A 21572-nucleotide genomic window follows, 5' to 3' on the forward strand; every position below is an offset into this window, starting at 1 on the left:
TGAAATGCTCACCGTGTTTTCCTGCATGCACCCTGCATACCCGCACCCCCGCACCCTCGTTTCCTAGGTAGCACATAGCTGCGGGGCAGCTGTTATCCATGTTTCGAGTGATAATGCATGGATCGTTGCGACCACCTACTTACCTTAGCGGAGGTCCTCAGTGCGTATCACCAGAGCAGTGATTCCGGACCGCGTGGAACAAATCAAGCCTAAGAAGCACGGGGGGAGATTCTTTACATCACCACTTTGCGTCGCAAAATCGATGTCTTCCATGGCAAGTTGGCTCGGCAACCATTAGACCGAACCAGCAGAGATACATTGCATCGAATCAGAAATCGAGGTTTCGATTATGCAATCTTTCAGCCTCTTCTTTTCGGACGGCTTGGGTTGTTGTTTGCTTCGCCAACCAGCCCGCCATTTGCTGACCGCTGCCGGCACGGCCTTCCCTTCACCGTCGCCGATGCTTGCAAGTTGGATTCATTTATGGCCCATTTTCGCTTGCAGCGGGGCTTTAATCATTTGAATAGCAAGAAGAAGTAAGCACTGATTCCACAACTCAGAATTCGACAATCGAGGTAACATGTAGCTAAGTACTCAATTATGCAATTAATCGCCAGTTCCGATGGCCGTAGATGCTAGACGACCCCTACCAAACTCCGGAAAATTCCCCTCCCGCTGTGTCAACACCCCTACAGCGCTGTCCGTTCCTGCGCTACGTGCCTCGTAACTATCGCTGCCGTCTGAAGTTTACAAAGCCATCTTCCCCGCGATCCCGCCATATTCTTGAACAATCTCCAAGTATCATCAACACTTATCTTTCCTACATCATCATCATCATCCTCATTCTCTCTCTCCTCCCAATCAACGTCTTTGTCGAAGTATGATATATCCCGCTCATAAACTGGCTGCCAGGATACCTCTATCTCCCCAGAGACCTCCGGAAATGCCCCGCCAACCTTACTACGTATCCACAAGGCCTCTGCAATTTCGCCCGCTGTAAATCCATTGCCATTTTCGTAGGTTTCAAACGCAGCCTCCGGGTGTAAATCTAGCAGGAGCTTGATTGCGGAGACCTGGCCGCCACGCGCGAGCTCGTGGATAGCGTGGTTGCCCTCCGAGTTGGCCTGTATTAATCCCACCCCGCGGGACATCGAGATGAGGAAGCGGAAGGCGGACAGGTGTATTCCGACGCGGTCGTGGTCTGCGATCCAGGCTGCGAGCGGTTGCATCAGGGTGCCGCGTTGTCGCTGCGACCAGGCTGAGACCAGGCTGCGCCCAGGCTGCGGTGGCGACATCTGTTGGTAGCAAGCAGAAATATTCACGGATATATGACTCTTCCTGGTCGAGGAGCCCGCGGAGCTGCCGCCTGGTCAATTGATGAATAAACTCGTTGTTGGCGGAGAGCTGGAACAGTAGGTGCAGAATGTTGCGGCCGTCAGAGTCCCTCGTGGAGAAGTCGGCACCTTCTTCTAAAAGGTATTCAATTGCCCCGCGATTACTTTGCTGCACCGCAAAGAGGGCAGGCGTTAACCCTTCGTCAGTCCTGGCGGTAGCTGCGGACGGGCGAGAAAGGAAGTAGGTCATTGCTTTGGCTCTGGTGTCGCGGATCATGGTATCTTTCCAGCCTTGGATGCAAGTATGCGGGAGTAGATTCGTTGCCAGTCCCAGTCCATTCTCGAAGTGAGGCACGAAGCCGTGTTGTTCCAAAAAGCGGGCCTTTTTGCTGGTAGGGTCGTTTGAAATGAAAGTTGTTACCGCTTTCCATGGCTCATCGCTCTGAAGCCATAGCAGGCTTTCCAGCGCGCCATGATAGGCGGCTACTTGTGCCGGTCTCTGCCCACCTTCGCCGCGAAAGACGGCATGGCTGGAATTTGCATGGCTGGAATTTGCATGGCTGTAATTTGCATGGCTGGAATTTGCATGGCTGGAATTTGCATGGCTGGAATTTGCATGGCTGGAATTTGCATCGCGCAACCAATCCGCATTTTTTTCACCATTGATGGTGAGCCCGCGATAGTACCTTGTGTTCACGGCTTTTTGATACTCCGCATCCTCTTGAGTAAACTCCGGATAATCTAATCCGAATGTGACCGTTTTCATCAGTTCGGCGAGGACGGAGGTGCGATTGAGCATCAAAGCAACTCGCAGATGAGTTCGCTCTGCTTTGCTGCTTGTGAATTCGCCAGGACAGACGAAGAAGGAATCCACCGCCATCTCAACGTCAGGGCAGCCAGAATTTATGGCTGCGGTGCGGACGAGCGAGAGAACGCGACGAATAAGGGGAATTGAGTCTTTGTAAATTCCCCAGGTAAGCGGCGACCAGATCCCATACTAAGTGTACATCCACCATTAGCCAGTGAAACTTGAGTTTGGGTGGGGAAACGGGTGCATACTTGAAGCGGATAGTGCCTCTGACCAAACTAAGCGATATCGGAGTACTTTTCGTACTCCTCAACTAAGAGAAGATGACGTGCATCAACAACGGAGCTCATGATATAAGCCTGCGTCTGTTAGCCTGAGAGGGTATGGGGGAGTTTGGCGGAACTCACGTATGGACTCATGCCACATTTCGCCAATCCGTTGTCCTCAACTGTGACGCCATCGAGGATTTCCATATCATCCTCGTCATGGCCAACATCGCTATCGTCATCCATTACAGGGCGAGCAGCAGGAGTCTTCATCTCCTCATACTGGCACTTGACAATTTCCATGATCAGGTCTGCCATGTCAAAGTTGCCTCTGTAGAGAGCGATGAAGAGAGCCGTAAAATCGTTGCTATCCGCGACCGAGACCCGCAGCGCTGGAACACGATCCTCTCCCTCTCCGGATGGACCTGATGTGAGCATTCGAACCGTCTCCATGTCTTCTGGTGTGCCGTTCCATGCCGCCTCAAAGAGTCGCAGGTAGCGGCCATGCACGTCTCCCTCCCTGAGGTAGGAGTATTTCGTTAATGACGGATCAAACCTGGGCTCCTCCGACTCCGTGGTAGCTTCAAACGGTTGTAGGTACCCGTCAAACGCATCGACCATCACACTGTAGGGGTAGTTCACTGAGAACGGATCAAAAAGCTGGGGCTCCTCCGGCTGTGGGGTAGCAGCGGTAGCAGCAATACTACCGGCGTGGGTTCTTCGGAAAAGCTCTATAGCCTCTCTCTCAACAGCCACTTCCGCAGACGGACGTCTGAAACCCTCTAGAACCCCGTTGTGCGCTTTTAGGTACTCCGGTCGCAGCTCGGCGTATAGATCGAGCATCGGTTTCGCACCGGCATCCATCAGTAGTTGTTCAATCTCCTTTAGTTCCTCTAGCCTTTTGTTTCATGCCTCATGTTGCTCTTTGGAATACGTGGCTGAGGAAGATCTTGTGCCATTGGCCAAATTGCCCCCCACGTTCCACTATAACTGGTTGAGGTAGCGCAAAGCTGTGAAGCGCTGATAGCTGCCCTCGAGATATACGTCCAGCACAGAGTCATCAAAATCGGGGGCGGAAGGTTCTGCTTTTGCGTGTGCATTAGCGGAGAATTCCATCGTTCTAATCGCAGCCAGGCACTTATCTATCTTGAACCGCACCAAGTCCAGCGGCGTCCGCGCGTCCACTGGTGGTAATTTGGCTTCTTTCCGCCAGTGCATGCCTTGCTTGCAGAGGATGTTGGGATCTGCACCGTGCTCGAGCAGCAGCTGGACCATTTCCACAGCCATTTCCCCGCGCAATCGCGTGCTCCAGGGGCTGCTGTAGTTTCGCCCTGAGCTCGTGCTCAAGATCTTCCGCGGTGAAACCCTTCCGCTGAGCAGGCTTCATGCTGCGCACAAGGTCATTCGCCGTGATCTGTACGTGGGCATCCTGGCTGAGCAGATATCTCGTGACCTCTAGCGCGCCGCTGTCCAGGTACATTGCAGTGATCAGAGGTGTAGTATCGCTCCTTCCGTCGAGAGAACCACTGGTACTGCGTTGTACGTTATTCAGCACACTCATGGCGCCGTGATCGTGTTCAAACACGGTTTGGAGGACGTCCTTGGCCCGTCGGCGACGATATAATGCAGCGCGCTAGTGCGGCTGCCGTCGCGGTTATCAGAGGCCTGCGCACTGCTTGCACCGAGCGTGATAAGGGTCGCGACGGTCTTACACCGCGTTTTGTGGGGTAGGTTCAAAGCTAGAACCAGGTTCAATAGCGCACTCGGACCCTGCTTATTCGAATCGCGCCGAAGGACCGGGGCTCGCACGTCGGCGCCGAAGTTCGTAACGAGGGTTTCGATCACCGAGTTGTGGCCTGCGAGGATGGCGCTGTGCAAAGGACTCATCGAGTAATCCCACTCGGTGGTGTTGATGTCGTAAATATCATCCACTAGCTCTCCCCCAAATTCACCAAGTTTGTCCGCAGCCAAAGCATTTGACAGCGGGTCCTGGAGCTTGACAAACCCACCAGTCGTCGCTGTTGCCGCACCGCCATCCATCGACTTGGCATCGATGTGACTATCGCCATCATCGCTTTCAGCAGTGTCCCCACCTTTGGCCTCCCGCATCTTGATATTTCCTTCTGCCACTGCGGCGGGGTCTTCGGAAGACTTCGGTTTCTCCTTCTCGAATCGCATGCGCCAGTCACGGTCGTACTTTTTCTCAGCACTCTTCCTCAGCAGGGCTTCAACGATATCAACCCTCCCGCGAGCAGCAGCGAGAAGCAGCGCCGTGCGGCCATCCTGCAGGCGAGCCACCAGCCTGGCGCCATGATCGATCAAGCGCTGTACCACCTCCAGGCGGGTGAAGGCACCCATAAGCCAGGTGCAGCGGAGTGCGGCCGTACAAGTCCCGGGCGTTGACGTCGGCATGCTCGCACCAGTACGAGAAAGTGGTGACCTGGTTATCGGCGATAGCTTGGTAAAGAGCTCGCGATGAACCGATATAGACCATATCGGTATAATCTTATAATCCTTGGGCCCCAGTGGATTGAAAGAGCCAATCTTCTGGTGGCCCGGGTTGTCGGAAAGAAAAGTGATGGGGCCGCTGACGTACATTTTGCCCTCTTCTTCGGCAACCTGGTTTTCCTGGTCGTTGAGTGGCTCAGGGCAGTATCCGCAACAGTCCCCGACCACATCACGGACGTTGCCGAAAAATACAGGGTCGCGATGGAGGTGGACTGTTCGGTGAGGCGGTCTGTTCTTTAGGTTCCAGTCCGCATTTAGTAGGAGATCTTTCCGGAAAAAATGTCTCTCATTGTTGTACGAATTGTAGCCTCGGCCGTACGGAATCGAGAACGTGTGATACGAGTTAATCTCTTCGAAATCCCACTCCGCGGTCTCATCCTCATCCTGGTTCCCATCTCTCTCATTACTGCTGCCATGGGGGACAGTATCCAGCTTGTGTATTCCTGTCTTCTCGCGTTGCTGGCGAACATACGCATCCCACTGCTCAGGTGCCGGCAGGGCCTCCAAGATCAGAAGCTGAGCGAGGCCATTGGTGCGGTCAAAGGATCTTTCGAAGATGTTCGGATCGATGCGCGATCGTTCTAGGAAAGGACAATAGACCTCGAACCCGCGGTGCGAGTATTTTGACAAACGATTCTCATACGATGGAGACCGCCGGCTGAGATCGATTTCGTTGCATTGGGTGATGCAAGCTGCGAGTGCACGAGGGCTTGCCCACACATGCTTGCCGTCATAGGCAACCGCAGAGCAGTCGACATCAAAGTCATGCAGGATCTGAGCGATGCTCTTGTAGAGACGCAGAAAGACCTGAACGTGTCTGTTGGGATATTTCCCGACGATAGTGATTGTGTGGCGTGTACGAATGGTTCTGTTCAGTAATAGCAATGGTCAGCAACTTTACAGTTGAGATGCAAATGACTGTGCATACGTTGCCTTCCAGAACAGATTGTCCCTGACAGTGGTCTCGATTGCTTCCAATTTAGCAATGGCTTCCGCTTCGTCTTTGATGCCGTAGAGAAACAGATTGATATCGGAACCCGGAGCCAGTATCTCGTGGTAATACTCGTGCAGTTCCCGCTTGTTCCCCGAGCATTCTGCAGGGACAGCCAACAGTGGAATCAAGGGCGCAGATCCCGCCACTAGATGTACACAATCAATATGGAACGAGCAATTAAAACATAGTTAAGTTCATGGTAAACACAGTAAAATACCGATAACAGTGTTCCAATCTGTAACCCCTGTGATCCTGTCAGCTAGTGTACTTGAATGAAACAAGCATGGAGTTGGACTGACCCAAATCCGCAAATGCGCCTTCGGAAAAGATATTGAAGTTGTGCTGAAAATCCTTTAGAGTTGGAACAATGCAGGCTTCACCTGATTGCTTTCTCTTCTCTGAATCCAGCTCCATGACATACCTAGGTATCTCGCATCGACAATGCTAGCAGCACTCACAATACGGAGAGAAACATACTTGTCTTTCTCTTCCTGGATTTCAGTCTTGAAGTCCCTCGATCGGATTTTAAGTCATTGGTTTTCGACGGCGAAAACATCGACGAGATTGATGGTGTTGTCCCTGACAATCTCGTAATCTGGCATTCGAGAGTAAAAGGCTCTCAGGGCGTTATCCGGAACTTGAGGGTTTCCATTGACGTGCTTGATGAATTGCGATGAAGGGATTGGGAGCTTAGGGAGCTCAGGAATCTGAGGGAGCTTGGAGGGGAGCGAAGCGGTATCTACGCCGGGGCCCATAGCGTGCAAGGGGATGTTTTTAAGAGAGTAAGAAAGAACAGTGTTACGTTTGTAAGAAAATGAGCGTGCTAAGAAGGAGTGTTATTTGAAGGAGTGGTAGAGAACGGTGTTACTTTTTGGTGGGTTATTAGGAGTGCTATATATGCAGCTCGCTGGAAACATTGAAGGAGGAAGATGCGGCTCTTTTGTGGGACCTACGCGTGCTGGAAACGTTGGAGCGGGAAGACGCGACTCTTTACGTGAAACGCGCGCTCACGTGAGTTTCCCAACGCGACCTGTCATCTTGGTAACAGGAAAAGAGTCTCATTATTCCTGTGAATCACAACTGGATAACCAGGGGCACCGCATACAGAGAAGAAACTCACGACCGTCGCAGGCATCGTACAGGGCAAAAGGTGGCCACCTGAAATACACTGGTGAAGCTTCGGCCTGTCCATCGGTAGGCATGAAAGAGGATGGCTTTGTGGAGAGACGGCGACGTGAGACTAGAGTACCTCCTAGTAGAAAGGACGTATGCTTGTCAATACTCTATTTTCCCATAACATAAGCGAAGATTCCCGATACGGTACACAAAGCCACCCACCTAGCGCCCCGGCCTCTATGTACTTATATAGTCCTCTGAGCTCTCTACTCGGGTTTGGATCTTCTCAAAGCTCTGCCGCCATTCCTTTTCCTATAGGAAGCTAGAGTAGAACCTCTGCCACATCCTGTCTTCTCCGCCACGGCCAAAGGCCGTATGTAGACCCACACCCGGCCATCTTTCGGCGAGGGTTCATCAGGTGCATTTACACCACGAGATTTGATGAATGCACATGCAAGGCACCGTGGCACTGTCTCAGACTCCCAGCCGTGATGCATTCGGATCATCACCAATCGGCCGGTAATTCCAGATCATATATACCTCCGTGCCGTCTCCACGCGCTGGGAAGTGGAAATTGCAATATAAAAGTCGGCATTCCGTCCCACAGCTTCCACTATCCGCAGCAGCAGTCGACCGCCTGCAATGCATTCCTCGACTATCCTCATTTTCGTTGCTTTCCTGGCCGCGTTCGTCTCCGCCGTCCCTCAGCTGCAAGACAGAAGATGTCCAGCCGTAACCAGATGGTCGACTAAGACACTGTAAGGAATACTCCCCGATCATGCAGTACACCAATGTTGATGTTTCGGTATGCATAGTACGCAAAAACCAAAGACTTCCACGAAGGTTGTTACGATCACTCGAACCAAAGCCACCACATACACCCGATCTACCACGGTAATCAAACCATCCCTATTCCTGTGATCATACGGCTGATCTCTCCAGCTTACCAGGTGGCGCTCGGCAACTTGTCCTCCTCAATCGCCGATTACAATCACGGTGACCGCCACCCCCACGGTTCCGCCAACTCCGACGTCGAGCCCAGCCTGTCCGGCGATGCCAGTATCCGATCCCAGCTTCGAGAACGAGGACTGGGAATTCGAGATCCAAACAGGCGAGGGGACCTCTCTGTCGTACGCAACATCTCCCTCGCCGCGTACTGGAAGCCGATACCTTCTGTCGGTTTTCTCGGCGTCGCTCAACGGTTTCCCCGGCCGCGGGGGGCAGGCGCGATCCAGAGCCTTCGCCGTTTGCGGCGGCAGACGGTACCGGTTCTCGGCGTGGACGAACAACTTCAACCTCGGTGCGTATGCGATTTTCACGATTGATGGCGTGTATACGGTGCAGACGGATATGTCTCCGGCCACCAATGTATGGACACAGGTAACGACGGAGTGGCTTGCTCCACCGAATGGTGGCATGGTTAAGATTGCGGTTGGCTTTGCGTACAGTAGAGAGTTGACGGAGCAGGGACTGGCGATCACACATATGGGTGTGGATGATGCTACTTTGACGTTGATTGCTTGATATCTGATAGATAATGTCGGAGGAAATATGTACCTAGTACTTTTGTATATGGAGCGAATTCGTGTTGGAACCGGAGGTGGAGGCAGAAACTTTTTTGGCCGATTTTCTCTACTCTTGACTCCGCTTTCTATCCAGGCACACTCCCGTAACATCAAATTAGAGCCTCGGAAAGTCTGAATGTGTGACTGTGGTGAAGAGGTCGCGAATCCAAATCTAGGTTAACATGTCCTAGCCTACTGACTGTGGGCCCATGGCATAGGGTTTGACGACTTCAGACCATTATCCAGATCAACATTCCGGTCAAAATAGATCACTCCAGAATACCATGTTCAAATCACTACAGCGCAGCCAACCAACTCTCCGATCCGTCCTGGCCGTCCCCCGGCGACGCATCATCCTCCCAACCAGCGTCATCCTGGAGCCCAGCATCGGAATCACCGAAGAAGAATTCGACCCAGCCGACGTCGTCCCCTTCGATCTGCAGCTTCCACCGTCAAGCCCCACCTCCGCGCTCCTCTCGGCCGCACTAGGATGCACGAACCTCACAAAGGTCGAAACGTACATCGAGGAGGTCTCGATGCCGCTGGCGCACACGGTCACGGGGGCGTTGGTGGGCCGACACCATCAGCCGTACTTTTATTTTCCCGTCTCGGTGCACGACTGTCCGCTGCGGTTCGTGCATTTCCTGTATGCGCCGGTGTCGCCGTATACGCTGCTGGCGCGCGATGTGGGTTCCGGTTCCGGTCGGCGGTGTGTAGGTACATAGGAGTATGCGCTGATGTTCGGTAGGTCTGTGAGCTCCTCTATGGAGGCGAGGATGGTGGCGATGTGACGGTACCGACGTTTTTTCGCGCCACGCTCGGAGGACGGATGGCGGAAGTGAGGCCAGTTCCTGTCAATGCCAGGTTCTCTGGGATCAGTGTGCTCGGTGCGGACTTTTGCTTGCTGCATGGGGCTGTTGCCATGCTGGATTACAATACCAAGGTGGCGAAGTTGGTGTTTGGGCAGGAGTAGAAGGAGTGAGGGATAACTAGTGGGGATGTTGAAGTGTATTATGGTATGTAGTATAGACCGAGGAAGTTCGCGAACTGGTTGGTATGGACAGAGCTTGGGCATGGGACAATCGACTACTCGAATAGCACATATGGCACTTTGCTCGTGATTGTATGTACGACGGTCCTATGCATACACAGGCGCAACCGTCCCATATTCTGCTGCTTGCATGCGACGATTTCAATGGTTCCTGAATACCAAATATATATCTCACAAAGCTCGTCTTTCCTCTCGTCATACAACCATCAAATACCTCTTCCTTCCTTTCTTCACTTCCTCCATGCTTCCCTCATCTGCTACATACGCTCGCCAAACTTATCCATCTTCCACAACTCCAGACACCTGTCACCTTTTACGGAGTAGAGGGAGTGGTATCCGGCAGGTTATTGTTGTTTCCGTTGAGGGGAGACTTTGCATTACCAGGTCGTCCCTCCAACCGGTCGGTAAGGAAGGTCGCAGCACTCCTGGCCGTGGAGGAGCTGTATCCGGTGATGTGGGCGAGGAAGTTATCTCCTCCTCCGCAGACAGGGTCGCCCTATTTATTCGATGAGTATCTGTCGAAACGAAGGAAAGATTTATGTGGAGAGACTCACGCTGGCGCAGTTATCGTGGATCTTTCCGGCCCATGTGGTAGGAACCCTGGACAGCGTTCCCGTCGCCATCATCTACAACACCCACCGTCAGTCTTGTCATGGCTGAGCCCGAGGGATGGACGTACGTATGGGTCACCGAAGAGGGCAGCACCGATGATCCGTTTCTGGATGGCAGGATCTGCAAGACCAGCACGGGCCTTATGGAAGACCTGACAACCCTGACTGTATCCTCCAAAAGCGAACCTAAAAACCTTTTAGTTCTCACACGGGGGCTCTCGAGCGGTGGACTTACTTCATGTTGGGACATTCTACGGCACGCCTCTTCACGTACTCGACGACCCACGTGGTTCCAACCGCGGACGATGCCTCGAAATCGTCGTTGGCCGGGTATTCAACTCCGACGACGGTCATGCGAGAGCCAGCGGCCCGACGCAGCGCAGTCTGCATGGACCTGCCGACTGTCGTGCCGATTTTCCCCTAGTCTGCTGTCAATACCGATCCGGCACGATGAAGGAATGAGTCTCCTAGACGTACAGACTCGCCGGTGCTATCGAAGAATAAAATCAAGTTAGTTCTTGAATCCGAAAATTCGGTCTGATTGGCTTACCCGCGCGCAAACAAGAACTCGGACTCGGGGCACGACTGTGCGGCGACCCCACCAATCAGAGCAGCTGCACCAATGATAATTGATATGAGCTTCATGGCTGAAGTATGTGATTTGACGGAGGCTGGAGGAAGGGAACGAAAGCAGGAAGGAGTGTGGGGGTGCGAGACGAGTGATATAGTGAGAGGGCCGTGGCTGGAGATCAACTTATGGTCAAACCCAGAGAGACGACTACCTACTTAAGTTCCCTTTTCCCGTTCACCACAGCAGAGAATCTTCATCTGAAGGGCTTGGTCTACAACCAAACGACAGATAGCCACCCATACCTATCCCGAGGTCACTCCTCGGTCACTCAACCACCAAATCAACTTACCCAAAAATCGATCCGCTATTATCACTATACGGGGCTTTGGATCCGATTGATCCGACCCACGGCCGGCGGGGTGGTTGGTAGATGGCCAGTAGTTTTTCTCTGGGAATCCTACGCTCATAGTAGCCCCTATACAACCGTTACCGTGGTATTGGCAGGCGAGCGGAAAGCGGGGGGCATACAAAACTCCCCCATGGCCGAGCCCGAGTATCGAGATTCAGATCGAGCCCATGCACATGCGTCCACCACCACCACCGTACCCCGCATAATCTATTCTTCGCGGGGTAGTTATGTCGATACTTAGCACATATCCATTCAAAATTTCTATGTACGTGCGACCCCGGTTTTTTGGATGCCTAATCTTTCAGCGGCTGTAGTTATTATTCAACGTCCGCATCAATATCTACGCATAGTGAGGATTCTATATGAAGGCAGAATTCATGACATGAGTTTTTTTCACCCACTGTCGGGCGAACTGAGAAGCCGTGTGGGTGGTCTCCTTGTTTGCGTGGGCGGCGATTATTCTGCCCGACCACCGACTTCATGATCGTTTATTCCTCGGCCGCCAACGATACCATAGACTTGCAGCCCAGTGATCAAAAAACCACGTAGCTAGCCTCACCGGGGCTATATGTAGATAAACAAGCAGCCGAGGTTTGCCAAACGTAGTGTTTCACTTCTTAGCCGCAGGATATGTATTGAGGTCATCACTATATTTTGACATCCCGTAGCCTACAGCTAAGCTGGAGCGAAACCATCAGATCGCCCTTCCGCAGAAACGTCGATATGGCTACCGACGAAGAGATCTCAATACCGAGGTGACGGCTTCCCCGTGGCGAGCCAACACCTTCACAATCGCACTCAAAAGCTAAGGAGAGAAATACCGTACTGCGGTCTCGATATAATTCCACCCCATTCCCTCCCCCGCCGCCGTTTTCAAACAGGCAGTCAACCCCACTACACTCCTTGCATTGTTTTTGTCTTCACAGCTCGTCACCGGCCGCACGCAACACCGCCAACCTCTCTCGCAGCCTACAAAAAAAAACCCCACGCATTCCTCCCTCCCGCAAAAAAAGAACATGCGTTCCCTATCGCTCAGCACCGTCCTGCTCGCAACGCTCGGTCTGGTGTCCGCGCAAGCCCCTGGGTATGTCTCCTCCCCCTTGCTGCGTGCTTGCTAGCCAGCCAATCCACTAACGGCGTAAAAAAAACAGCTCCATCAGCGAAGCCATCGAACAGGCGGAGCGGGGCGTGGGCTGGGTCGCACTGCCGTACGGAATCCAGTATCCTACGGGGATCCTGTTCCCCGGCTACACGGGCTGGATCACACTGCCGCTCAACGGCGGGCCGCCGTGCAAGTCAAGCAGTGCTCAGGATACGGTGGGGCAGTGTTGAGATGACGGACGTGGTGGGGGGGTGAATAGCTGCTGAGCTTTACGATGATGTACTTGTTGGTCTACTGGGAAAGCCGTGGGATGGGGATGGGATGGGACGCATGTAAGAACCGGACAGGTGCTGCAAATATCAAGCTGTCATAGCTATTGAGCCACTCTTCATTGCTGCTGTGATGTACCGATTTGTGCTGCTAGTGAGATAATGATCGGGCTGAAAGGCAGCGGGGACTTGGACAAGGAGATGTACACAGCCATGATCGACTAGGGTCCGAGAATGCTGTGACGATTAAATGAAAAAAAATAAAAACAATAGTAGAGATAATACTATTCCGCTGCGACACCCGGCGATACGCGATACGAGCAGACAAGAAGAACTAGTAGACCGAACATACCAAAGCTTTGGGCAAGTGCTCATTGCTCAAGAGATATTAGCATACCGGTATCAAGTTAGATATGACGTTCGAGTAGCGAGTAGAACTTGCGTTAGGCCATCTTTCTCTGTTTGTTCGCAAAGGAGACAATACCACGGTGGACGTTTCCGGGTAGCGAGTGGGTCGAGAGCTGCAAAGAATTTCGAGATTGTAGAAGACTGTGGATGATATTCGATCAGAATCGTTGGGATAGCGCATATGGTGAAACATAGATGGCTAGAGGCGGGTATCAAGTCGAGCTGGCTTCTTGAGGAGGAATCGGGCGGGCTCTTGAAGGAGGTATGTATGAGAGATGACATTGCGATTGAAATTTAAGTGGCTAGTATACCGCAGCCTGCCGAGTGAGCGAATAGTATGGCCGTTTTCCTTGGGCCTGTGACGGCATAGCGAGTAGAGTTTGCATGTATGAAGGTTCTCTCCGTTAGCATGATTGAGTGCAGGTTGGATTTTGTGCTGATCACGGCGGTGTACCTGATATGCAGTGCCGGCGAGATAAGAGTCGAAGCGGGAGATCGCCATGGCAGCGAGTACGGACCGGGTCGGTCACGTGCTCGCCATCAGTGACGGCAAGACCTATTGACTCTTGACACTTCTGATAGAAGCATCGATGAATCTTCTGCATCCGGGAAGTCGATAGGAAGGTCAAATAGATACTCATTTATGTGCATTTGCCATTGTCTGAAACATGCCTGCTCCCGATCTTTATATTGATTGCTGTCACTCTGGGAGAATGTGTACCTGCATGCCTGATGTGTTCTGCTCTCCCATGCTGTTATATTCCGCCTGGAACCCTTTCTCCGATCCATAGCTGGTGCTGCTTTTACAAACCTCCATTCAGTCTCTATCAGCAATTCATCCAGTGAGCCTATACGACACTCTCCAGGCGCACCAACTTCACGGCCAATCCCCGAGCAACATGCGCCAACTACGCCGTCGTCTCCTCCTCCTCTCGGCCTTACTATTCATCCTCTGCCAGCAAGTAGAAGCTGATGAGTCCTCTACAACGCCCATCATCATATCGACCGCTACCATCGCTACAAGTACGAACACCATTCCGCCGGTCACCACAGCCCTCACCACCGCTCCGACCACCACATCCGCAATCCGTCCAGCGACAACCTCCACAACCTCCCTCGAAACCTCCGCAATCCTCGCCCCCGTCCCAGTCCCACCTACCACCATTGCCGCCGTCGGCCCAGCAACAACCATTCCTCCCGCCGAACTCCTACCTCCAACCGTGACATTGACAACAACCCCACGTCCTCCAACAACTGTTTGGTACCTTCCCTCATACGCCGTTTCATCACGCAGCTAACATCTCCAGGGTAACACTATCCAGCGGCACCACCGTCACCGTCGTCCCGAGCATCTTCTCCCAGCCGTTCCCAATACTGCACGACAGTACTACTGGGAGAGTCAAGAGCGGCGTGATCGGCTTGGGGACGCAGACGAAGCCTGTGGGTGTTGTCAAGACCGGTTACGCCTCGGTGGGCACCAGGATACTAGGTGTGAAGCGGGTGGGAATACTGGGAGTTTGTGTTTCTGTGACCGTGGGGGTTTGGGCATTTTGAAGTGGAGTTTTGGATGGATCATGGATCGTGACACTGGCCTTCTGTATGGGCTTGCTACTCGATTGGGTTTGTTTGGATGTACATACGATGCCAGGCTCTTGCCCGATTTTACGCTTCTCCGAGTCTGCTCTTTTGTCCAGGCCTGTCTTTCCCCGTGTGCTCTTTCAAGCCAGTTCCTCCAAGAAGTCCGTTCTTTGAGACGCCCGCTTACTCTCTAGATAGCCACTCGCGCAGGAAGTTAAAAGGTGGTGCGCGGTATCCTCAGCATACTAATGCAATTCTTCAGAAGAAGTGATGTCGATAGTTGACCGTATCAGTGGGCATTGCGAGAAGTACTTATTGAGCAAAAACCCAGATCGAGAAAAAATTGAAAACATTAACCAAAAATGAAAGTTGTCACACCTAACCAGGCCACCTTCCCAAAGCCCACCACCGTGCGATCCAGCGCCGCCACCCCGAGACCAGAATTCTCTGCGTCGTTGCCGACCTGAAGTGTATTTCTGGTACTTAGGCCCCATAGCCGGGTGACTTACGTGCACCAGCTAACATGAGCTCCTCGGGATTCGAACCGGACACAGTGAGCAAACTATGTTTGAAATGGGATAGTGACAAGGTAAAACGATGCACCTCCTTTCGATACGACCATAACAGTCAGAAATGTTTGCTGATAAAAAATATTTGAACCCCACCGCCGGAAGCTAATGGCGCTCATTTACCACACCATCACCAACCACCATCACCAACCACCATCACCAACCACCATCACCACCACCACCATCGCCATCACCACCACCATTAACGCTTGCAACACATAATTTTACTGAATCACTGGATGAATACCGCGATAAATTTTCCCATGAATATATAACGAATAAAGCCCAAATTCGTAACATTTTATATTGACATGAGCTTGCATGAAGCCTGCTCTCCGGAGACAATTCCTTTTCGCCTGCTTGGATCCTACAATTTCTCCTTGCTCCACTCATATTGGTACTCGAGTGTTCCGTGCCAATAACTGCCCGAATGATTAGCCACCGTACGATCATCTTCATGCGGGGACAAGATTGGTAACATACTCTGTAGCGCTCCCCCTGGCATTCTCCCACGCCTTCTCGAGCGCCTGCAGGACCTCCTCTGGCAGCGGCCCCTTCTCGAGTTCCTTGATGTTCTCCTCCAACTGCTGCATGGAGCTTACTCCGATGAGAATGCCATCATTCCCGCTGTCGCCCATCTTCAGCGCGGAATGGTGCACCAGCCATCTCAGCGCGGTCTCCAGCAGCGTGATGCCGTGCGCATCCGCCGCCTCCTTCACGCCCTTGATGGCGTCGAGCACGGGGTCGCGGAAGTACCTGCCGCGGTAGATCCCGCCCGTCGGCCCCGAATCCGAGTAGCGGCCCTCCACCGGCGCGGCGCTCTTCTCGTGCGCCGCCGCGATGCCCTCAAACTTCGACGACAGCAGCCCTCCAGCGACGGGGTTGTACACGACAATGTCGAGGCCGTAGCGCCTGCACGCAGGCACCAGCTCGCGCTCAATCCCGCGCGTGATGAAGTTATACATGCCCTGGTAGACAGTGGGGCGGACCCAACCGCGCTCGCGGCACAGCGTGACGACCTCGGCGAGCTCATACGCAGTGTAGTTCGATACACCTAGCTGGCGGAACTTCCCCTCGCGGTACATTTCATCGCAGCACTGCAGGGTCTCTTCGAACGGCACGCGGCGGTCCGCCGCGTGCAGGTAGAAGATGTCGACGCATGGCGTCTGCAGCTCCGCGAGCGAGGTTTCGAGAGACCCCCGCAGCGACGCCGCCGTGTGCGTGTACGTCCCCATTGGGTAGCATTTCGTCGCGATCTTCAGGTTCAGGTCTTGGTACCCCGCCTGGTAGGTGAACGCCTCCTGCGCCCCTCCGATGTACACGCGCGCCGTGTCAATCTCGGAGTACCCGGCTGAGATAAATTTTTTGAATAGAGCGGTGGTGCTGGGGATGTCGGTGATGCGGGCGCCGTGTTCGGCGGTCTGAAGGGATCGGTGTTAGCAGAGTTACTATTCGAAGTCGGGGGAGAGGGGAGGACATACCGGGCCGAAGGTCATACATCCCAAAATGATGCGGTTCTTGTTTTGCGGGGCGACGGAGGAGGACATTTTGCTTGTTTGCTTAGGATGACGAGGTGAAGTCTGAGGTGAGATTGAGATGTATTTGACAATTGCTCTCAACCCGTCCACATCGTGAGGTTTTATACACTGTGGATTCCCGGATTTAAGTGTAAATACAATAAACTACGTACTTCCCGGAGTTAACATGCGCATGTCCGGGACGGCCACAATTGGGCGGTTGCGGCTGCATGCGGGGATTTACGACCATACAGAAACAGGCTGCTGAGATGCCTCCTAGACTGACTGATTGGTGCGCATTGTTATAATATCTCACTCGTTGCTTAGTCGCTTACGCGGTCATGACGGCGAGAAGCACTAGCCGCCTACATACCACCCCTCTTTTCTGTCCTCTCGAGGCTTTCAGACTCAAACAATACAATTGTTTTGTCTACTCAGTAATTGCTTGCGACCTAAGTAGATCATAGCAATATATGTACCTATACACTCCGGATTCCCGCCACTGTTCGACCCGACTTTCATCGAGTGGCCCGATGTGGCTTTCCCTGCCCACCGCCTTGGCCTGTCCCCGCAATGAAAGTAGAGCGCACCAAAGAAATATTACTAGGAAAAGACATCTCCCGCTCCCTCTCCCTACTCCCCTCCGCCTGTTGCCTCTTCCAAAAGGGATGCCATAAAAGAAGGTGTGGGAGGAACAGCGGGCCTGAGCCCAGCTCCTCAACCTCAGCACCCTCCTCCTCCTCCCGCCTCAGTTCTGCCTCCCTTTCTTCCCGCCCCCTAAGCTCGCACTCGGAGACCTCACTCTCTGTATCTTCCTCGGCGGTCTCAGACACCTGTCTGCCCACATCAGTGGAAGAGGGGATCCAATTCCAGAATTGCCTTGCCTTGCTGCAGCGCTCGGAGATCTCGGATCTTGAATCGATCGTTGCCCCTCCTCGTCTGCTTCCGGGCCTATGCCCGCAGAGTTTTCTGCTGGCTCTTCCATTCGCGGCAGTTCTTGAATTGGTGCTCCCGTCTCAAACAATACAATACTTGTTCACACATTCCAACACGCGTTGCAAATATGCGGTGCGAGTGAGCAGTCATGACTGTTATTGATGCGGTGGGACGATGGGCACTGCGGGAACAGCCCTCGCGAAACAAATGTCACATAGTACTAAAATATTCTAGACCTCGCCATCGATGACAGCCTCGAAACACAGAGTTCCACCTCACCAGCGTCTACAAATCAATCAGGAATGCGGTGGCACGATGGGCACTGCAGGAACAGCCCACGCGAAACAAATGTCACATAGGTAGTACTACTACATTTTGGATCTCGCCACCGACGACAGCCTCAGAACACAGAATTCCACCTCACGATAGGCACTGCAGGAACAGCCCTCGCGAAACAAATGTCACATAGTACTAAAACATTCTAGACCTCGCCATCTATGACTGTCTCAGAGCACAGAGTTCCACTTCCACCTCACCACCGCCTACAAACAAATCAAGCACAAACGAAATCCGAGCGACAGGCACACATGTTTAAAACTGGGGATAGACAAGCAAGACAACCATCAAGAAAGAAAGAACGAAGCAGACGCAACCGAAAACTCCAAAAGCAGACATTAACACCAGCGTGATCCCGCTTCCCAAAAGTAACCGCACAATGCACTCGCACCCCATCTACCCAACTCCTCAATGCGCGCAACTAAGCCAACCCAAGCAATGCCATCTTCCTTCCTACGGGACTGTTCCCATCGCTCTCCTCGTCATCGCTGTTGTACACGCCCGAGTCCGTGTCAATGTCCCAGACCTCCGGCTCCGTCTGATCGACCGAATTCCACGGCTTCTGTTGGGCACCTCTCGTATTCCACCTAAGAGTACGAGAGATGCTGTCGATCCATTCGGTGCTGTTGCTCAGTACCGTGGGGAACGGGTACTGACTTGCAGCGATGCTGACAAAGTCGCCGGGACAGAGTTCCAGACGACCCTTTCCATCGAAAGCACACCATGCGGTTGCACGAGATCCTTTGGGGACGGATACGCGCAGTAGCATCGAGTCGTTCAGGAGCATTGGTCTAAACGAGAGCGAATGCGGACAGATCGGGGTGAGAAGGATAGCCGGGATGTCAGGGTGTACCAAGGAACCACCAGCGGAGAGCGAGTATGCAGTGGAACCGGTCGGCGTCGAGAAGATGCAACCGTCGGCTTGAACAACGGTAAGGAGGTCGTTGTCACCGTACAGTTCCAATTGGGAGACGTAGGGAGATGGACCACGGTCAATAACCAATTCTATGATCGTTAGATTAGATAAGACTCGAGAATGTGATTCTTTGGAGCAACATACCGTTGAGAACTTCAAACTGATCCTTTTCTACACTCTCGCCATCCTCCTCCCTGTAGACAGTGCATGTGAAGCGCATGCGCATGTTCACTCGCAATCCATCATTCAGCACCTTATCGAGAGTTTCCCGGTAAAGATCGTATTTGAAGTTTGTCAGGAAACCAAGACTACCGAGCGAGAAGCTGAGAACGGGCGGAACGATGCGCTGGAACAGCCAAGAGGTGAATAGAACGGTGCCGTCACCACCCAGCGTGAGCACCAGGTCGAAGCTCTCGGGCGAGCTCCAGCAAAGATCCGGAGTCCAGTACTTCAGCATCTTCTTGAACTCGGGCTCCTCCTCCAACAATCCATCCGCATTGAATCTCGCCGAATTCCGGAGTTTCTTGTCCACGTAGACATTAACACCCAGACGCCTGCCATACCTCGGGGTCTTCATGAGCCAATGAGCCAGTTCCCGGGTAAGTGTGACCAATTCGTTATCTCGCGCCTTGGTCACAATCATAACGTTCTTAACCGCTACCTTGCAGGTTCTCCGCTGCAGCTGCCGCGCAACTTCTCGTACGCCAAGTGCCGTCTGCATGAGTCGCGAGTGCGATCGGTACTCGTCGCCGGCGATCTCTTCGAGGACACGGTCGACGTTAACGGTTTTGTCGAAGCGCTGGTGGTAGAAGCATGGCGACTGCAGCGGCTCCATTCCGGCGGAGGATCGACTCGTGGGGCTCAGCATCGCGGCCGAAGCTTCAATGGCGTACTCGTTGAGACCCGTGTTGTTGTGGTGTTCTGCACCGTTCTGCGAGATGATGTACCTGGGGGAGTTCTGCGCCGCTGCCGTCATGATGCTCTGCCGCAGGCCCGGGGCAATCGACATGGGCGTGAGGGAGAGGGGAGACAGCGAAGGGCGATTGGAGGCCAGGGCCTTGAGTAGCGTCTGGCGAGGAACTTCTTCGGCCGTGGTACGGCTCTGTCGCGAGCGGGCAAAGGATTTTGGCGACTTTAACGACGGAGGGGAATGGGGTAGCTCCTGTCTGGTCTCTAGTAGCGAGTAGTGGTCTTCGGGAGCGGTGGATAGGAGTTGCGGCGCCGGTGTTGTATCATGTGTGGGAGAAACCGGTAGCGAGGGACTGTTGGCGGCGGAGGTGGGGAACGAGCCTGGATATACAAATTTTGGAGTTGTGGTAGAGGAGGGCGATGCGTGGGGAGGAGGTGGAGATGGTTCCGAGCACTGGTCGGCTTGACAATCTCCAGAAACGGACATGGTCGTGGGGGGGGGACGAATGGAATTAACGTTCAACCGTGCCGGCACACCGTGCTGCTCCTGCAGGGCCAAGGTCTGCGTCTGTGGGGACGACATGGGTGGTTTTCGGGGTTTGTGGCAGCGATTAGGGGAACGAGAATTTCCACGGGGAATTGCAGCGTCAGTTGGGATGCTCGGGATTTGTGGTATCGGCGTATGGGCGGCGATATCTGCGGAGTCCCGACAGCGAGAAGGGGGGACAAGCGTGCGACTCGGAAGTTGTCGAGTCTTTTTCTTTTTATTTTCTTTTCCGCGAGAGCCGACTTGTTCCCGATGGGGACAATTTCGGATAGGGAAGATTATCGGAGGTGACACGAAGACCTTCGGCGCTTCGCTTCTTCGGATTTTTCTTTTCGGGGGTTGGGTTTCCTGACTGCTGACTAACCGACTGCTGACTGCTGACTGCTGACTGCTGAGAAGGATGTTCGGATTTAGGATTTACGATTCAAGCAAGTTGCAAGGCACAGCACTGGAAGCACTGAGCGCGATGTCGTCAGTACACACGACAGGTAGATTGGATGACGGTTTTTCCTGTCGAGGGGGGCTGGGAAGGGTTTTTTTCTTCGCGAGGGGACTTCTAATCAGGCTGCAGGGTCATTCCCGTTTTTTCCGCGGTCCGGAAGTGCTCCCGCCAGCAAACAAATCCCCAACGGAGGGAGGGGAAACGTGGGGACGCAAGAGGCGGAGAAAACCTGAGCGGCATCTGGAGGAAACGGGGAGAGCTGCTTACCAAAGATCGAAGATGCTCTACTAGGAGGTAACTAGGGGCCGGATGGGTGACGGAGCTAAAGGAAGGAGCGAGCTGCGCTGCAGGGCTTCGACTTATTCTTCTTTGGGGGCTTTCTCGATCGATATCCTGTCGACGGGTAGAAAGTGGGGCAGAAGACGGATGGATATATGGACGACGAGGGAAATCGAGATGGAGTACGATCAACGGTGGACAGCCAGCTTATTATGATGATCGAGAGAGAGAGAGGAGGAGCGGGGTAAAGCTCCCAACGGCAAAAAAGCTTAAGAGACACCTGATATTGGATATCTCGACGGTTGGATGGACGACGACGAGGGAAATGGAGATGAAGCACGATCAACCGTGGTATACACCGACGATGGCCAGCTTATTATGCTGATCAGGAGAGAGCGGGGTAAGGCTTCCAACAGTAAAAAGCTCAAGAGAAACTCGATGTTGGATATCTCGACAACTTCGAAGCGCCCCGCCTCTGATAGGCGAGCTGTTGTGCGTGCTTAGAGACCTCTGGGGGCCGCTCGTGCAGAA

General features: G+C 53.3%; 9 protein-coding genes across 9 annotated transcripts; 4 read left to right on the forward strand and 5 right to left on the reverse strand.

Moving 5' to 3' along the window:
* Positions 1-592: 592 nt before the first annotated feature.
* On the reverse strand, positions 593-2159 carry BZA05DRAFT_394781 (uncharacterized protein). The gene has a single exon (XM_051483360.1). It carries the CDS (start codon positions 2131-2133, stop codon positions 1024-1026), a length of 1110 nt encoding a protein of 369 aa, XP_051340345.1. The 5' UTR covers positions 2134-2159; the 3' UTR covers positions 593-1023.
* A 261-nt stretch (positions 2160-2420) lies between these two features.
* Positions 2421-6665, reverse strand: BZA05DRAFT_468406 (uncharacterized protein; the record flags this gene model as incomplete). Its single annotated transcript, XM_051487847.1, has 9 exons — positions 2421-2501; positions 2550-3306; positions 3400-3490; positions 3681-3940; positions 3994-5784; positions 5845-6055; positions 6128-6154; positions 6210-6252; positions 6465-6665. 9 exons carry the CDS (start codon positions 6663-6665, stop codon positions 2421-2423), a joined length of 3462 nt encoding a protein of 1153 aa, XP_051340346.1.
* Positions 6666-7630: 965 nt separating this feature from the next.
* BZA05DRAFT_394785 (uncharacterized protein) lies at positions 7631-8628 on the forward strand. The gene is made up of 3 exons (XM_051483361.1): positions 7631-7784; positions 7842-7920; positions 7969-8628. The coding sequence occupies exons 1-3, from the start codon at positions 7669-7671 to the stop codon at positions 8548-8550; spliced, it is 777 nt and encodes a 258-aa protein (XP_051340347.1). The 5' UTR covers positions 7631-7668; the 3' UTR covers positions 8551-8628.
* A 247-nt stretch (positions 8629-8875) lies between these two features.
* On the forward strand, positions 8876-9564 carry BZA05DRAFT_444087 (uncharacterized protein; the record flags this gene model as incomplete). Its single annotated transcript, XM_051486888.1, has 2 exons — positions 8876-9277; positions 9340-9564. The coding sequence occupies 2 exons, from the start codon at positions 8876-8878 to the stop codon at positions 9562-9564; spliced, it is 627 nt and encodes a 208-aa protein (XP_051340348.1).
* A 391-nt stretch (positions 9565-9955) lies between these two features.
* BZA05DRAFT_468411 (cutinase-domain-containing protein) lies at positions 9956-10958 on the reverse strand (the record flags this gene model as incomplete). The annotated part of the gene is made up of 6 exons (XM_051487848.1): positions 10804-10958; positions 10731-10743; positions 10489-10673; positions 10322-10439; positions 10197-10268; positions 9956-10138 (listed from the first exon to the last, which is right to left on the reverse strand). The coding sequence occupies exons 1-6, from the start codon at positions 10896-10898 to the stop codon at positions 9956-9958; spliced, it is 666 nt and encodes a 221-aa protein (XP_051340349.1). The 5' UTR covers positions 10899-10958.
* Positions 10959-12249: 1291 nt separating this feature from the next.
* On the forward strand, positions 12250-12565 carry BZA05DRAFT_444089 (uncharacterized protein; the record flags this gene model as incomplete). The annotated part of the gene is made up of 2 exons (XM_051486889.1): positions 12250-12317; positions 12385-12565. 2 exons carry the CDS (start codon positions 12250-12252, stop codon positions 12563-12565), a joined length of 249 nt encoding a protein of 82 aa, XP_051340350.1.
* A 1346-nt stretch (positions 12566-13911) lies between these two features.
* Positions 13912-15381, forward strand: BZA05DRAFT_417899 (uncharacterized protein; the record flags this gene model as incomplete). Its single annotated transcript, XM_051485484.1, has 5 exons — positions 13912-14035; positions 14307-14501; positions 14977-15060; positions 15109-15143; positions 15265-15381. The coding sequence occupies 5 exons, from the start codon at positions 13912-13914 to the stop codon at positions 15379-15381; spliced, it is 555 nt and encodes a 184-aa protein (XP_051340351.1).
* On the reverse strand, positions 15286-16826 carry BZA05DRAFT_372006 (NADP-dependent oxidoreductase domain-containing protein). The gene is made up of 3 exons (XM_051481695.1): positions 16641-16826; positions 15643-16580; positions 15286-15581 (listed from the first exon to the last, which is right to left on the reverse strand). The coding sequence occupies exons 1-3, from the start codon at positions 16704-16706 to the stop codon at positions 15527-15529; spliced, it is 1059 nt and encodes a 352-aa protein (XP_051340352.1). The 5' UTR covers positions 16707-16826; the 3' UTR covers positions 15286-15526.
* Positions 16827-18369: 1543 nt separating this feature from the next.
* On the reverse strand, positions 18370-20260 carry BZA05DRAFT_336301 (NAD kinase associated with ferric reductase; the record flags this gene model as incomplete). The annotated part of the gene is made up of 2 exons (XM_051480803.1): positions 18370-18953; positions 19009-20260. 2 exons carry the CDS (start codon positions 20258-20260, stop codon positions 18370-18372), a joined length of 1836 nt encoding a protein of 611 aa, XP_051340353.1.
* Positions 20261-21572: the final 1312 nt, after the last annotated feature.

The sequence above is a fragment of the Tricharina praecox genome (assembly GCF_024521635.1).
Source record: "Tricharina praecox strain CBS 144465 chromosome Unknown BZA05scaffold_9, whole genome shotgun sequence".
In the NCBI taxonomy this organism is placed as follows: domain Eukaryota; kingdom Fungi; phylum Ascomycota; class Pezizomycetes; order Pezizales; family Pyronemataceae; genus Tricharina; species Tricharina praecox.

Coding starts and splice junctions, on each gene's coding strand:
- BZA05DRAFT_394781 (XM_051483360.1), bottom strand. CDS start 2,133: ATGCTCAATCGCACCTCCGTCCTCGCCGAACTGATGAAAACGGTCACA.
- BZA05DRAFT_394785 (XM_051483361.1), top strand. CDS start 7,669: ATGCATTCCTCGACTATCCTCATTTTCGTTGCTTTCCTGGCCGCGTTC. Junction 7,785..7,841: donor AGATGGTCGACTAAGACACT/GTAAGGAATACT, acceptor CGGTATGCATAG/TACGCAAAAACCAAAGACTT. Junction 7,921..7,968: donor CATACACCCGATCTACCACG/GTAATCAAACCA, acceptor TGATCTCTCCAG/CTTACCAGGTGGCGCTCGGC.
- BZA05DRAFT_372006 (XM_051481695.1), bottom strand. CDS start 16,706: ATGTCCTCCTCCGTCGCCCCGCAAAACAAGAACCGCATCATTTTGGGA. Junction 16,581..16,640: donor GATGTATGACCTTCGGCCCG/GTATGTCCTCCC, acceptor CGATCCCTTCAG/ACCGCCGAACACGGCGCCCG. Junction 15,582..15,642: donor GCCAGGGGGAGCGCTACAGA/GTATGTTACCAA, acceptor TCATTCGGGCAG/TTATTGGCACGGAACACTCG.